Source organism: Myotis davidii, unplaced genomic scaffold (genome assembly GCF_000327345.1).
Source record: "Myotis davidii unplaced genomic scaffold, ASM32734v1 scaffold676, whole genome shotgun sequence".
NCBI classification, from domain to species: domain Eukaryota; kingdom Metazoa; phylum Chordata; class Mammalia; order Chiroptera; family Vespertilionidae; genus Myotis; species Myotis davidii.
Genome location: NW_006287321.1, coordinates 467,283 through 483,855, shown reverse-complemented (window position 1 = coordinate 483,855; position 16,573 = coordinate 467,283). Strand labels below are relative to the sequence as shown.

The 16,573-nt window shown below is 39.4% G+C and overlaps 1 protein-coding gene and 1 pseudogene across 4 annotated transcripts in view; both read left to right on the top strand.

The window, feature by feature from the left end:
* RNF13 (ring finger protein 13) overlaps window positions 1-16,573 on the top strand; it is a 200,087-nt gene that overhangs the window by 59,152 nt on the left and 124,362 nt on the right. For 2 of the 4 annotated variants that reach the window (XM_006759084.2, XM_015560886.1), the window contains exons 3-4: window positions 2,543-2,623; window positions 14,754-14,879. In XM_006759084.2, the coding sequence (XP_006759147.1) occupies window positions 2,543-2,623; window positions 14,754-14,879 (207 nt within the window). The remainder of the gene's footprint in view (window positions 1-2,542; window positions 2,624-14,753; window positions 14,880-16,573) is intronic. The other 2 variants (XM_015560888.1, XM_015560887.1) reach the window with 2 other exon arrangements.
* On the top strand, window positions 8,280-9,284 carry LOC102765480 (annotated as a pseudogene).

Below are 16,573 nucleotides of genomic sequence, written 5' to 3'. Positions count from 1 at the left end.
CGTGCGATGGGAGGGTGAGGGGGGTCAACGCCTGAGGGCTCCCAGTATGTGAGAGGGGGCAGGCTGGGTTGAGGGACAGTCCCCCTCCCCACACCCAGTGCACGAATTTCGTGCACCGGGCCCCTAGTCCTATTAATAAAAACCTATGTGGTTGTGACACCCTCATGCCGTTATGCCCTCATGCTGTAATGAGCAATTGCCAGGAGGCTGTGTGTGCAGTGGGCACATGTGGGTGGGCGGGGCTGCGTGTGCACGTGGGTGGGCAGAGGCTTGACGCTGTGTGCCCAGTGCAGAGGCGGGTCCTGCAGCTCCGGCCTACCTCTTTGGGGCAATGTATTGAGGAGCCCCGGATGGGTGGGTGAGGCCTACCTACCTCTTTGGGGTGATTGATTGTGGGGCTCCCGCACTGTGAGAGGGCACAGGCCAGGCTGAGGGACCCCCATTCAGTGCACGAATTTTGTGCACCGGGCCTGTAATATATGTATTATGCAAAGTGCCCCCTAGGGAGTTCGACTGACCGGGAGTTTGATCGCTCGCTATGACGTGCGCTGTCCACAGGGGATGGCACGGAATGAATGAAGGCCCCTGCTGGCAGCCGGCAGCCACTAGGGACCCTACCCGTGCACGAATTTTGTGCACTGAGCCTCTAGTGGGACTATAAGAGGCAGTGTGAGGCAATCCTTATTTTGCTATTAAGAAAAGACAAAGTAATTTCAAAATGGGTTTCACTCAATAACACAACTGATTCCAAGTCCTAGTATTACAAGTACTATGTAGGTCAAGGCAGATATTTTATTTCTGAACTTCTAATAAAAAAGTGAAACTCTTCAATAATAGGAAATGATAAAAAAAAACACTTCAGTATAAAAAGGTACTGTTTGCACGCATTTGTATTTTTCTTTGTTCTATCTATGTTGATCTAGATCAGTTTCTTTATTTTACAGTAGTGTCTTTGGTCTTGGAAGAGTTAAATGAGTTTCTCAAATTCAACACAGAGCTGATCATAATTGAATTAAATCAATTAAAGAAAGGTCTTTTACTTAGAGATTAAATGATACATGTGGTGATGGATATAATAGCACTTTGTGACTCTAAAGCACTTTGCAATCCTAGTGCACTCTGCAAAGATGAATTAGTGTTACAGTAGGAAATTACTCAGAAACAGTGCTGACCTCCAAGTATAACGCCAGGCTGACTATTCCAGAGGTGACACAATGGATAGGTTCAGAGACTAAATTCAGTTGCTTGGATCACACAGTTTATTGAATTAATTACAAACATATGGTGAGAATTACAGGGAATAGATGGATATGCTGAGACACTTGGGATAGGGTACAAGTGGAATGTAAGAACCATACAAACTGATGACAGTCCTGTGTTACTGTCATCAGTTTGTCCAGTCTCTCTCTGCTGCGTTAGCTTTCCTTGGTGACAGGGTGGTTACCAGGGTCTGAGCTGAGGTTAGCAAGGGGACTTGACAGGTGGAAGGTGTCTGGATCCAACCTTTGCTTGCTCTATGGGAGAGATGTGAGGTATTTGCATGTGAACACAGCTGTAACTTGCTGTTAACCTGAAGAGCTATTTATCTGCATGTCTCTGGCATATGACACATGAAGCTAGCATGGGGATCACCAGTAGGTGTTTGATTTAGGGATGATATAGCCATCAACCTGGATGTGCGACCTAATCCATGTTTATGAATATTTAAGTTTTGCTTGATCCTTCTATCCTTTTTTATCTATACATAACAGTCTTGCTTTGTTCCATTCTTTTTTATGTATATTCAAACAAATATGTTCGATTTTTTTTGCCTACAGTTTATGGCAACTACCTGAACTTCTAATGCACCATACAGGTTTTGTCTGTGTTTCTAAAGTTACTTATTTACTATTTACTTGTTTGTTTTGTTCTGTTTTGGTAGAGGACAGATAAATATTTTAGCATAGGAATCTATATCTATAAGGAAGGGGAAAGTTGTTAAAATAGGTTTTCTATATATATGTACTTCATTCAGTTTAATCCTTTCATTGTTTAGCCCTAGATAAAAATGTTCAGATTATATAAAAAATAATAATGCTTTAAAAGTAGGATTTGATACTCTCCCTTGCTTTGGGGAAAATGCATTTTTCATAGCAAGGGCCAGAAATCCTGTAAATCTCTTCCAATAAGTCAGACCCTATAATATAGAGAAAATAAAGTGGAATCCTGCTGGGAAATAATCTTTCTAGAAAATCTCTTGCTAGGGTATTGTTTATGGGAAAAACTCAGAAAATAGTGGGCAGTTTAATGTTATAGAATTATTGCTGTTGTTTAATTATTATATGAAATCAGAATCCAATTTAAGCAGCTGTATATGTAGTAAATTGTATGTATTCTTTGCTATTTTAGTGGATGCGCATTTATAAAATTATTTTTCTTATAATAAACTGTGATAATAAATCAGAATTGTGGAAATGACAACTCAAATAATTTAATAAACTTTTTGTTTTTAATGTCATGTTTAAGTTGGTTGTAACTGGATTGTTTCTAATTTTACATTTAGTATAATTTTGAAAATGTGTCTCAGACATTTGATGACCTTCCAGCAAGATTTGGTTATAGACTTCCAGCTGAAGGTTTAAAGGTAAGAAAATAGTAATATATGATTATAGCACAAAGTATTTAATAAGGTGATTTTATTTTAAGAATGAAAATATTTATTACTATTTCTCATCAGAAAACCTGTACATATTCATTTGTACAGGGTTTAGATTATTCAAAAGGTATGAAGAAGAAAGTGGAAATCACCTATGATTGTATTATTCTGGACTAGCCACTGTTAAAATTTTGGTATACAATATTTTAGACCTGTTTTCTAGAATATATGTCGTGGTGTGTGTGTGTAGATATGTGTGTGTATATATTTATGTAAATGCTTGTATAGATAATGAATCTGTATTTAACACTTAAAGGAACATACTACTTGGTTGCCTGCCTTTTTCAATCATATATCTAGAAAATCTTTTCATGCTAACAGAAGTGGTACATTTTTATTTGCATTGGCTGCATGGTTTTGCAATATCATAAAACACTATGGATTTTATAATATTTATTTAATTTTTCACAGTGCATGAATGTCTTTATCCTTGTGTGTTTGTTTATTTGTATAAGATCATGTAGAATTGCTTTGTTTATGGAACACATGTTTAAACTTTTGTTGGTATTCCAGGATGCCCTTCTAAATTTAGTGTCTGAGGCTGTCCTTATACCATATTTAATACTAGATATTACCAAATATTATTGATTGATAAAAAAACTGAGATTGATCATCTTAATGTTTTTTGCCATGTGTGTATGTGTGTGTGTGTATGTGTGAAAGAGAGAGAAAGAGATGCCTGTTAATGTTCTTTGCTTATTTTTAAATTAAGAGATTGATTCTTATTGATTTGTAAGAATTCTTTATATATTGGAAGTATCAATCTATTGTTTGCCATTATGCTTCAGATTATTTTCCCCAGTTTTTTGCTCATCTTTCAACCTTATTTAAGGTTTAGAATTTTTATTTTAGTTAAAAATTGCTATTTTTTCTTTCTCCTCTGGGGTCATAGTTAGAAAGTATTACCCATATTACCCATTCCAAGGTAATATGAAGTTTTTATGTTATGTAAGTCAGAATATATGAAATTGTATTTATATGTACCATAGAATGTTTTTAGTTTGTTAAGTACAGTAAAACTATTATTCTTAATTAGGTTGACAGGCACTTCTGGGTTTTAATTTTTTAAAGTTAAAAAAAATTACTTTTAGTATATGTGCTGCATGCATGATTTTAAATTATGTTTATAAATTCCCAGTACTGTATGACTATTTCTCATTGTAAAATATATGTATACAGAAGAAAAAGGAAAGCCTTCCTTCACCCCTTCGTTTACTTGTACATATCAATCCCACTTTTCTCTTTAGAGTTAAACATTAGGGTGTTATCTGCTATTACAGACCTTTAGATCTTTTTTTCTGAATATTTAGTGCTTTTAGTTCATAAATTTATAAACTCATAAAGTTCTTACTTGGTTATCATTTGTGTATATGAAAGGTTTCTTAATTTTTATAATGGAATCCCTTCTAGCTAATTTACCTAGAAAGGGATAGAGATGTTCAGAGTATCATAGCCTGGAAAAGCAGTTTCCAAACTGTTTCAGGAATAAAACCCAGAATCACCTGTAGACCTGGCTTGATAAAGGATTAATGCAGTCACTGACCTCCAAAGCACATCCTCTTTTCTCTGATCAGGAGGCCTCTGTGGTTTCACCTCAGAATATTCTGACTCTGTTGCTACCCAGCTAATCAAGGAGCTATCCTTTGCCAGCCTGTTTCCCCAAATCTAACACTTCGATTTTTCTCACTGACCAGTTGCAGGCTAGGTAGTGACTAACCATATATTTAGTGAAATACTAGCTATGAGGGAGGCTGCTCTCAACATAAGAAATGTTCAACCCCGTAGAGACTTTTTGTCTGTTCTTCCCCAAGTTCATTGAACTCCATATCTGGTAGATTGTGTGCCTCCATTTGGTTTAGTTCTTTTTCTGGAGTTTTTCCTTTTACTTCATTTGGGATGTGTTTTTTTGTCTCCTCATTTTGGCTGCCCCTCTGTGTTTGTTTCTATGTATTAGGTAGATCTTGGCAGGGTGTCCTTATATAGTAGGTGTCTTGTGGAGCCCAATGGCACAGTCTTTCTGATCACCTCAGCTGGGTGCTCCAAGAATGTGGGTTGTATGTGCCCTCCGGTTGCAGTTCCTTGGGTGGGGATTGAGCCTCAGACTGGTTGGCTGGAAGGATTAGCCATGATCATAGTGTAGCAGCTGCTATGAAGGGACTGACAGCATGGAGTGGGATTTGCCCCAGTGAAGCTCTGATGCCTGCTGAGACTACCCTTTGGGTATGTTGTTTGTGGAGCGAATGGGTGATTCTCTGTTGTGGTCTGAAGCTGGCCACCAGGTATGTTAGTTTTGAGGACTCTTGGGTGGGGATCCTGTTCAGGCCAAGGTCAACTGCTGCCTGTTCTTGGCCCTAGGTTACCTGGTAGGAGCTACAAAGTGATCCACAGGTGGTGGTTGCCTGTGGTGGGCCTGGAGGCACGTGGGAGAGGCCACAGGATGAACCAAGGCTGACTACTCTACAAAGCGGTCCTGGGGCCAATCAGCAAGAGGCACAGGGCATGGTGTGTCCATTAGCCACCTTCCCAGACCCTTTGGACTTTTGAGAGTTATTAGGGCAGTCTGCAGCACTAGTGAGATAGCTGCCTTCAAGGAATGGCCAGAGCTTTGGGTGGGGCAAGGTCTCAGGGAGTTTCAGGGTAAGGTAAACACCAGGTTAATGTTCACCATGTTAATGAATATTCAGATTTGGCACCATTGCTGGGGCTGGGGCTAAAGGTAAAGGGCACTCTGAGGCCAGTCCTTGCCTGCCTGGGGTCTGAGGATCCTTGAGAATTTTTAAGAAAGTCTGAAGCGCCTGTACCTTCAGGCCATGTCGGGGGAGGGTTCAACATAGGGACAATCTGCTGTCCCTCCAGCCCTCACCTGGAAGTCTTACAACTCAGTTTCTCTATGTATGTTTCTGGTACCTTTCACTACTGTTTGTTCAAAGGAGTTTAGGGTGAGTGTGGGCAACTGAGACTGTACACAGGCCCTTGAAGAGGATGCCTGGGTTTCCAGCAGCACTCTCATCTGGATAGAGTCCCTGCTGATTTTCCAAGCCAGATGTTGTAGAGACTCCTCTTCCTGGCACTGGAACCCTGGGCTCGGGAGCCCATTGTGGGACTGGGACCCCTTACTCCTTAGGTGGGACCCCTGCAGATGAGATATCCCTCCTGAGGTTTCTCAACCATCACATGTGGTGTGGATCTCCTCCCCTCCTACCAAATGTGTCTTCTTTATATCCTTAATTACAGGAATTCTGTCCAGCTAATCTTCAGATGGCTTTCCAGGTTAATTGTTCTATAATTTATTTGTAATTTTGATGTGGTCATCGGAGGAAGCAAACACAGTATTTACCTATTTCACCTTGAACAGAAGCATCCATGATATCTTTTAATCAGATTTTATTATAATCTAAAGTCTAACTCATTGATAGAATATATAATCAAAAAAGGTTATAAATCTAAAATCTGATAAAATATATAACCACAAAAGATTATTGGGAAGAATTCTATCAGTGTGTAAAAGATGAGATGTTACTTTGAGGTGAAAGATACTCAGTTACTGCTCTGAATAATGTTATAAATGTAATATCTAATTTGCGAAGAGGTTTTTGAAAACCCTTTCTTTTGATCCAGTTAACCTTTTATTTTTTAAAAATTCTCACTGGAGGATATATTTTCATTGATTTTAGAGAGTGGAAGGGAGAAAGAGAGAAAAACACACACACATCGATGTGAGAGAGAAACATTGGCTATTCTTGCCCCAACTGGGGATCGAACCACAACCTAGATATATGGCCTGACTGGGAATCAAACCCGAAACCCTTTGGTGTATGGGACGACATTCCAACCAACTGAGCCATCTGGCCAGAGCAAGGGCTTAATTTTTTTTTTGTTTGTTAATTATCATCCATGGGATATTTTTCCATTGATTCTTAGAGAGAGTGGAAGGGAGGGGGAGAAACAGAGAGAAACATCAATAAGAGACACATTGATTGCCTCTCCCACGTCCCTATCCAGGGCTGGGGATCGAGCCTGCAGCCGAGGTACATGCCCTTGACCGGGAATCGAACCCATGACCCTTCAGTTCGTGGATTGACACTCTATCCACTGAGCCAAACTGGCTAGGGCAAGAGCTTAACTTTGAGTTGGTCCATAACCCTCACATTTCTCTTATTCAGTGCATTTCTTGATGTGCAAAAAGACTTGGAAGGAATGGCTGTTGGATTTGCAGATGGCATGAAGGTTGGAAAACACATTGATTTGCGTATATTGTACCATCTTTGCACCCTGGGATAAATCCTACTTGGTCATGGTGTATGATCTTTCTGATGTACTGCTGGATCCGATTTGCTAAGATTTTGTTGAGAATTTTGGCATCTATGTTCATGAGGGATATTGGCCTGTAATTCTCTTTCATTGTGTTGTCTTTACCTGGAGTCTTAAAAGATAGGTACCGAAAAGAGTAGAAATATAGCTTAGATGCAACATGTCAAAAATTTGTTGAAATAACTGATGTACTTGCCAAAAACCTAATTCGATTTTACAGGACATCAGTAGAAATACAATGTCTAGAACATGTTAAAAGAGTGATAGCTTAGGGCACCTTACCATTTACTAGGTGGGATGCTGCCCAATTCATGAATTGTTGAATAAAGCCAGTTAGATCTTGAACTTAAAAAAAAAAAAGAGCAATATCTGTTGTTATATTGGTCACGTCATTTATAGTACTATGGTCAGTTTTTGTTACCCAACTGAAATACCGTAGAGTTTAAGAACCAAGACAAACACCACTTTTTCTGTTACTGCCTCCCATAGAGCAGATTTGCTGTTCTATGCAGTTGTACTACATGTTGCTTATTCTTTGTTTTTTTTTTCTCTTTTTGGGTCTGTTAGTTCTTTTCAGATATTACTAGGGTAGGGCTTCAGTCTTATCCATCCTAGTACTTAAACAGAGCCCTCATGAAATGCAGCCAGTGTATGCAGAGCATAGTGTTACAGAAACTTACTATGCTATGAATTATAGTTAAAGGATATTTTGTTTCATAAGAGGAGCATAATGTCCAATTATTTCTAAACTAGAGGCCTGGTGCACAGATTCATGCACTGATGGGGCCCCTCATACCTGTGCACTATTGGGGCCGAGGAGGGACCTCAGGAGGGCTCCAGTGCATGTTTGGCCCATCGCTCCCAATCCCGATCAGCCAGACCCCAACAGCAAGCTAACCTACTGGTTGGAGTGTCCATCCCCTGGTGGTCAGTGCATGTCATGGAATGGCCCAATGGTCGAATGATTGCTTAGGCTTTTCTATATATAGATAAGGAATTAAATGTATCCTGTATATGAAAGTTACTGGTAGATTTTTAAAGGATGATCTAATAAAGAATTAGAGAAAAAGGCAGTGGATATTTTTAGCATTCTAGGAACTTATTGATATAAATAAAATCATCTGGGGGTTTTCCATGTTGGACAAGTATGGCCGGTGGGCAGCACTCTTGGTTGGCCTGGCCCCGGCCCCTGCGCCTAGGAGCGTATCTGCATGCCCACACAGTGCCTGAGGCGAGGAGCACTGGCCCGGCCCACCTGTGCCTGTGCCAGGCAGCATGGTCACAGACATAGCCAGGTGGAGTGAGCAGGAGGGGGGATGCCGGTAGGCGGGGGGGATGCAGGAGGGCGGGAGGTTTGCATTTTGCAGGGCTGGGCTCTGAGGGGGCAGGGGCTGGAGGAAGCAGAAAGCCACACAGAGTGGCTGGGGATCTCGGTGAACCATGTTGAGTCCTGCCAACGGGAGCAAATCCACCTGGTGAACTATGTGGAGGGCTACCTGGACTCCATCGGGTCTCTGCCTTTTGATTTGCAGAGAAACGTATTGCTGGTGCTGGAGATTGATGGGAAATACCAAGAAACCCTGAAGGAACTAGATGAGTATTATGAGAAGTTTAAACAGGAGATGGAGAGCAACCGGAAGAGTACAGTGTTGCACTGCATTCAGAGAGCCCTGATCTGGAGCCAGGACCTGGGAGACGAGAAGATACAGATTGAGAGTCAGATGGTGGAGCTGGTGGAGAACAGGATCTGGACAGTCACGTGGAACTCTTTAAGGAACTTCAAGAGGTCAGTATATGAAAGTGGCAAAGCCGGCCAGGATAAGTCCAAGAATGAGACAATCACAAAGGTAGAAAAGCCCAATAACAAGAGGTCTCTGGGACAGTGCAACAATGCAAATTGGGAGAATGCAGACAATAATCAGGACCATGATGACATCACCTCAGGAACGCCTAAGGAGAAGAAAGCAAACCAAAGCAGAGAGGGAAGCATCCCTTGCAGACTTTCCCATCAAACCGAACGAGCCCACGTAATGTCTGTGCAATCCGGTCTTCTATGGAGAAATGATCAGCTGTGACAATGACGAGTGCCCCATCGAGTGGTTCCACTTCTCTGTTGTAGGACTGAATCATAAACCTAAGGGCAAGTGATACTGTCCCAGATGTTGAGGGGAGAACAAGAAAACCATGGACAAAGCCCTGGAGAAATCAAAAAAGAAGAGGGCTTATAACAGTTAGTTGGTGGACCTTGCTGAACAGGGAGGAGAACTAAGCCAGTGTATTTATTCCTTTGGTGAGGTGCAAAGACTGTACAATGTATATTTTTAAAGAAGGTTAGAAAAGGAGCCATCCTTTTGTAGGGATGGCAGTGATTCTCTGCCTTTTGTTTTCGTTGGTACACATGTGTAACAAGAAAGTGGTCTATGGATTAATATTTTAGAAATGGCAAATATAGGTTTGAATTAAACACTCAAAAAAAATCATCTGTCTCACAGTAGGAAAATGATAGCTGATAACATCTGATTCATCAGTATAACTCTTGGTCTAGGTTTGATTGTAAAAATTATGACAGAAAGGTTGATATCTATTTTTTTTTTAATCCTCACCTGAGGATATGTTTTTATTGATTTTACAGAGAGGGGAAGGGTGAGAGAGAGAGAAACATTGATTGTTTGCCTCCCATGCACACCCTAACTGGGGATCAAACCCACAACCAAGATATGTGCCCTGACCAGGCAGGAATCAAACCTGCAACCTTTGGTATATGGGATGATGCTTTAACAACTGAGCCACCCACCTGGCCAGGGCATAAGGTTGACATCTTCATCATTTGAAGTATTTGTATAAAATTTTGGAGTCAGCCTTAATTTCCCCTTAGACTAACATTTTTGCTTGTTCATTGTTGTAAACGTCCATTCCTCTTCTTCTTGTCCATTTTGCTCTTCACCCACTTTTTTTTTTTTTTTTTTTTTTTTTTTTTTTTATCTTGTGGAGGCAGTATAGCATAGTGGTTGAGAACATAGCATCTGGAGTCAGACTTTCTGGGGATTGCATTATGTGTAACCTTGGGAAGGTTACCTTTTTTGAGACTTAGATGATTCTTCATCTTTAAAATAGGGGTGATAATAATAATAATAGTAATTATCTCATAGGGTTGCAAAGATGAACTGAATTAGAACATTTAAAGGGCATAGTGCTGACACAGAGTACTGAGTGCCATGGCTCACCAAATGTTAGCTGTTTGATGTTACTGCAGTTATTAATTCATAACTTCGGGTATTCACTGAGACACCAGTTTATCACTCTCCTCTTCCTGCTTTTACTTTTTAAAAAAATGTTTTTATTGATTTCAGAGATGAAGGGAGAGGAAGAGAGAGAAATAGAAACCTCAGTGATGAGAGAGAATCATCAATTGGCTGACTCCTGCACGCCCTCTACTGAGGATTGAGCCTGCAACCCAGGCATGTGCTGAGACCCAGAATCTAACCATGACCTCCTGGTTCATAGGTCAATGCTCAATCACTGAGCAACACTTACAGCCCTGCTTTTACTTTTTAAAAAATCCTCACCCAGTGATATTTCCCCATTGATTTTAGACAGAGTAGAAGAGAGGGTGGGGTGGCGGGAGAGAGAGAGAGAGAGAGAGAGAGAGAGAGAGAGAGAGAGAGACATTGATGTTAGACACATCAATTGATTGCCTCCCGCACTTGGCCTGACCAGGGTCGGGGATTGAGTGCGCAACCAAGGTATGTGCCTTTGACGGGGAATCAAACCAGAAACCCTCCAGTCTGTGGGCTGACGCTCTTAACCACAGAGCCAAACCAGTCAGGGCCCTGCTTTTACTTTTATACTCTAATGAAGGCAAAGATGCTTAGCTACCTTGCTTTTAGCATTTTTATTGACATTATCACTATATATTCTTCATTTTACTCATTACATAGTTTGACATTCAGTGAAATCTGAAGTGTACTTTTCAGGCTGAAACAGTCTTTTAAACAAAACCACTTCATTGAATTATCTCTTTATGACTTTATTAACCAGTGTAATTTATCAACAAAAGTAATTTTTCCTAATGTTTACCCCCAAATATTGCAATTCTGAAAACCCTCTGAAGCACTAAAGCAAAATTATATTTGTATGATTTTTATATTTATATTGTTTCAGTTGAAAAGAGTAACCCAAATTACCTTGGAAAACTGCTTGGTGGTGTTTACTAAAGCTTAATACCCTATGATCCTGCTGGATAGCCTATGCACATACTTCACAGACATATACATGTGTTCATGAAAAGACTTGTACTAGAATATTTATAACAGCACTATTTGCAATAACCTAGAAATTATCCAAATGCTCATCAACTCTAGAATAAGTTTTGGCGTACTCACAGAATGTAATACTACATAGAAATGAAAATGAAAAAATTTACTAAGTATATCTCAACAGTATGGTTGGTCAACAGTAGAATGAATCTCACAAATATGGCACTGAGAGAAAGAAATCTAAAAGGGCATTTACTGTACTGTATGGTTCTGTTTCTGTTACATGTCAGATTGAGCCAGAACGAATCTATGCTCTTAGTTGTTTCTGCAGTGACATTGGGGATTGGGTTGGGGAGCAGTGAATGAATGGCAGGGAGCATGAAGGGAACTTCTGGAGTGCTGTTCATGTTCTATGTCCTGATTCAGGTATGTCAGAAAATACATCAAGCTGAAAAATTACATTTTGTTCACTTTGCTTTATGTATAGTCATAAATGCTTTTTAAAAACCAACATAATATACTGTAAACTTACTGCATTATGCAGTTGATGATAATTGAGGTGCGAGTATACATGCACTATGTTTGTCCAGAACTTTGTTTAATCATCACAGAATTATAACAGCAAAGAGAAGGTGGGCATCCAGTTTCTGAGTATCCTAGGCATTGATAGTTTTTTTCGGTTTCCTTTGTATTGGCATAAAGGACCCCCTTCAGAAGATAGAGATAAGGAGGGTTCTTGATCGTGAAGCAAGTATCCTTTTAATAAAGGATTGGCCCTAGAGGGTGGTTCTAGGCATGTGGATCTGGCTTAAGGCAGCATCTTCTTGGCCACTCCTATTCAAAGGGCTTCTGCCAATTAATTGGCAAAACTCATTATCACCCTACCTCAGAGACTTCGTGGATCAATGAAAGTAAATTTGCATTAGTTCTAAGTGACTCACCTCTGAGGGAAGAATAGGAATTAGTAAGCTATTTTAGGAAGTTATTCTTTTTTAGCGTAATCATCAGGAAAGATAATGTTTAATAATTTAAGAGTTTTTTAAAAATTCAATTTTTCACTAATGCTAGTTTTTTGTACTTTTAGGTTATGTGTATTTTTATAAATTTTAAGTTTGAAAATAATACATGCTGCCCTGACTGGGTGCTCATTTGTTTGGAGCATCAACCCATACACGAAAAGGTCGTGGGTTTCATTCCTGGTCAGGGCACATGCCTAGGTTGTGGGTTTGTTCCCTGGCCGGGGTGCGTACATGAAGTGGCCGATGGATGCTTCTCTTTAACATTGATGGTTCTCTCTCTTCCTTCCTCTCTTTCTTAAAAAAAAAAAAAAAAAAAAAAAAATCAGTGGAAACGTTCTTGAGTGAGGGTTAAAAATATAATAAAATAAAAAATAACATGTGCTTGTTATAACACATTTAACAATATAGAAATGATTAAAAACAAATACCTTTTTAAAGAAAAAAATCTTTTGATTGATTTTAGGGAGAGGAAGGGAGAGGAAGAGAGAGAGAGAAACATCGAAGCATCAACATCCATAGGCTGCCTTCTGCACGACCCCTCCTCCCCGCCCCCACCCCACTGGGGATTGATCCTGCAACCTGGGCATGTGGCCTGACTGGAATCAAACCTGAGACCTCCTGGTACATGGGTCGACACTTAACCATTGAGTCACGCTGGGGCAAAAGCAAAGACCATTTGCAGACCCTTTTTTTGGTCTGTACATATAAATTTATTAATTCTAAGATGCATTTCAGCCCTGGCCTAATAGTTCAATTGGTTGGAGTGTTGTCCTTGTACACCAAAAGGTTGTGGGTTTGATTTCTGGCCCGGGCACATACCTAGATTTCGGGTTCTATCCCCAGTCGGGGCATCAATGGGAGGCAACTTTCTCACATGGATGTCTCTCTCTCTTCACCTTCCCCTTTTCTTCCTCCCTTTCTCTCTCTGAAACAATAAAAAAAGCAACATATCCTCAGGGGAGGGTTAAAAAAAAGCATTTTCTTACCCCATGTTTTAACATCTCTGACATTGGGAAGTCTTTCAATTGATGTCCATCAGGTGGCAGTCATGATGGACCTGTCATCACCAGGGAATTTGGCCATAGCTGCTCATGTTTTTTTCACTTCAGTTTAATTATATGCCTTAATAGTACAGATTCATTTTAATTGCTGTTATAGTATCTTTAACTGTATGTACTATGTGATTTGGCATTAAAGCAAAAAGTTTGTGTGCATAAAGGTGCAGAAAAGGATGTAAATTTAGCATGAGTGAACTAAGTATTCATTGGAATGGTAACCACAGTTCTAGTAAAAACCAAATGCTTTATGGAATCAAGAAGGGCAACTATTCTATGAGTAAATAAAGGTATGCTGCGTTTTATTCCTGAAATATGCAAAAGCATTCCCTATCACAAGCTAAGCAATGAAACTTAAGGCAGGAGGAATTACCAAATTCTGTGGAATAGATGGTTGGTGTGACTGCTAGACCATAGAGATTATTGTTAAGTCAATGTGTCATAGGTTTAATTGTTTCATTTCTTTTTATAAATGGATTTAATGAATTTGATAATCTTTATGCATTTATTGTGTTTTATATCTGTTGACATAGTCATTTGGTTTTTCTGTTTTAATCTATTAATATAACATTAATATGTATCAAACATTTATTAATATTTATTACTATAACATTTAATATTAATAACATTTATTATACTAATGTTACTTTTTTATTAATACATTTTCTGATGTCAAACCATCTTGTAGTCTTGGAAAAGCAACTTGCTATTTTAAGTTAATAATTATCTTGTGGACATCTTTCCAATTTAATGTATATGTATTTAATTGTTTAATCATCACGGAATGACTAAATGACTTTTTAATGACTTCATTATTTTTTGTTGTATGAATTTATTATAGTTTTTAAATGGCTGCCTTATTGATATGCATGTTTTTAAATTTTTGCTATTAAAAATGTAGCAGGAACCATTTTTCTACATATGCCTTTGCTAATTGAGGTTAGTGTTTCTATAGAATAAATTTCTAGAAATTCTGTTCATTTTCATTGTTTGATAACAAAATAAATTTTAGAGTTAATTTTAAATAAATAAATAAATAAATGATTGAGACTATGCAAAAAGTTAATTTTAAAAAAGTATTTGCTTTGTTTTAGAAATGTCAGTCATTGTTGGGAAATATACCAAGATGCTAATAGTGATTGTCTTGGGGAAATGGGCTTCTTTGTGACGTTTTAAAAAATATTAATTGCAAAAACAGATCTTACTTAAAAAACCTAAATGCTTATGAAACTAAACAGTACTTAGAAGTTCCGGGATTGTGAGCAATTGGGGGATAGGAGCTGTTGTTTTGCCAGATAATTCATCTAGCATAATGCAAAACACATGAAACAAATTCAAAACATGTTCATAGAAGCAAGTTGAATTGATTTTTTTTTGGTTTAACAGAGAAAAAATTTACTACCAATTCTTTTTTCAGGGTTTTTTGATTAACTCAAAACCAGAGAATGCCTGTGAACCCATAGTGCCTCCACCACTAAAAGACAATTCATCGGGCACTTTCATCGTGTTAATTAGAAGACTTGATTGTAATTTTGATATAAAGGTAATGTTTGCTTTTTAATTTTTTGTTTCTGTTTGCTTAATTAGTATCTTAAGTACTCCCTTGCTTCAGAAAGGATTTAAGTAAGTTTACATAATTCACTCAGATTAAAAAATGAAAGAAGTGAGGACAAAAGGAAAATGAGATGGTGAAGGTAAAAAATACAGGAGCAAGTTTACATAAGTCATTCAATTGCTACAGAATTTATTCTAACCTTTTAGCAGGCAGTACAAAGAGGAAGCCACCATCGGTTTCATGATTCACAGTTTTTGTAAGATTTACAACAAACACATTGCCTAAGATATAAATAATTACTATTCTAAGAATTTCCACGTGGTTGTTGGGCATCTTTGAACTACACTTGAATAGTTGAATCTTGCTTGATCTAATCTAGGAATGGAAATGTTAACCTTTAGTTTTATGTCTTCAACCTTCTACTACACCTATATCTGTCTCTGTGTTGACATTGGGATTTCTCAGTGTAATAAGCTGATTCTGTTACCTGTATAAAGTTTGTCTCCACAGAGTGGGTTAAGCTGGCATTTCAGATAGTGAAACACAGTTTGTTATAGAACTTCCCTCACTATCATCAGTGCTACTCTAGAGATGTGGTTTTATGATACTTTTAATACTGTTTTTACAAATCTGTTTTTGGACTATGCCTGAATTTTGACTCTACTCATGAAAGAAATAACACCTCCACAGTAAACTTATTAAAGCAATAAAAAAATAATAACTGTGTTATTTGTGGTTTGAAAATGTAGAGCACTTTGTAAATAATAGGTATTGTTATATTGTATACTAGAAGCCTGGTGCATAAATTCATGCACAGGTGCGGTCCCTCGGCCTGGCTGGTGATTGAGGCCTATGGGGAGGCCAGCTGGCCGGGGAGTAGGGATCTTAGGAAGTTGGCTGTGGGAGCACACTGACCACCAGGGGGCAGCTCCTACATTGAGCGTTTGCCCCCTGGTGGTCAGTGCGCATCATAGTGACTGGTCAATTGGTCATTCATTTATGACGGTTGCTTAGGCTTTTATATATATAGATTAGTTCCAAATCGAAACTCTCAATTGCCTTTAAATAGGAAATAAATTAGAGCTTGAAGTCACATGTAGATTTACTGCTCTTCAGAGTCCTTATCCTATACAATAAAAGGCTAATATGCAAATTGACCAAATTGCAGAACAACCAGTCGCTATGATGCGCACTGACCACCAGGGGGTAGACACTCAATGCAGGAGCTGCCCCCTGGTGATGAGTGTGCTCCCACAGGGGGAGAAGCTCTGAACTGGGCTCACCGTTGGCGATTGTAGCAGTGGTGTCAGGAGCCTTTCCTGCCTCCGTGGCAGCGCTAAGGATGTCCGCCTGCAGGCTTAGGCCCTCTCCTCAGGGGGCCTAAGCCATCAGTTGGACATCCTCTGAGGGCTCCCCGCTCCCAGGGCTCCTGAACTGCAAGAGGGCCCAGGCCGAGCTGAGGGACACCCCCGCCCCGCGTGCATGAATTTCGTGCACTGGGCCTCTAGTCTATACTAATAAAAGAGTAATATGCTAATTAGACTGGAAGACCTTCTGGGAGACCTTCCGAACATCCTTCTGGACAAACCCATGGTGGCGGGGCCAAGGCAGAGGTGGTTAGGGGAGAACAGACCAGCAGAAGGGGGCAGTTGGGGATGAGCTGGCTGACGGGGGGCAGTTGG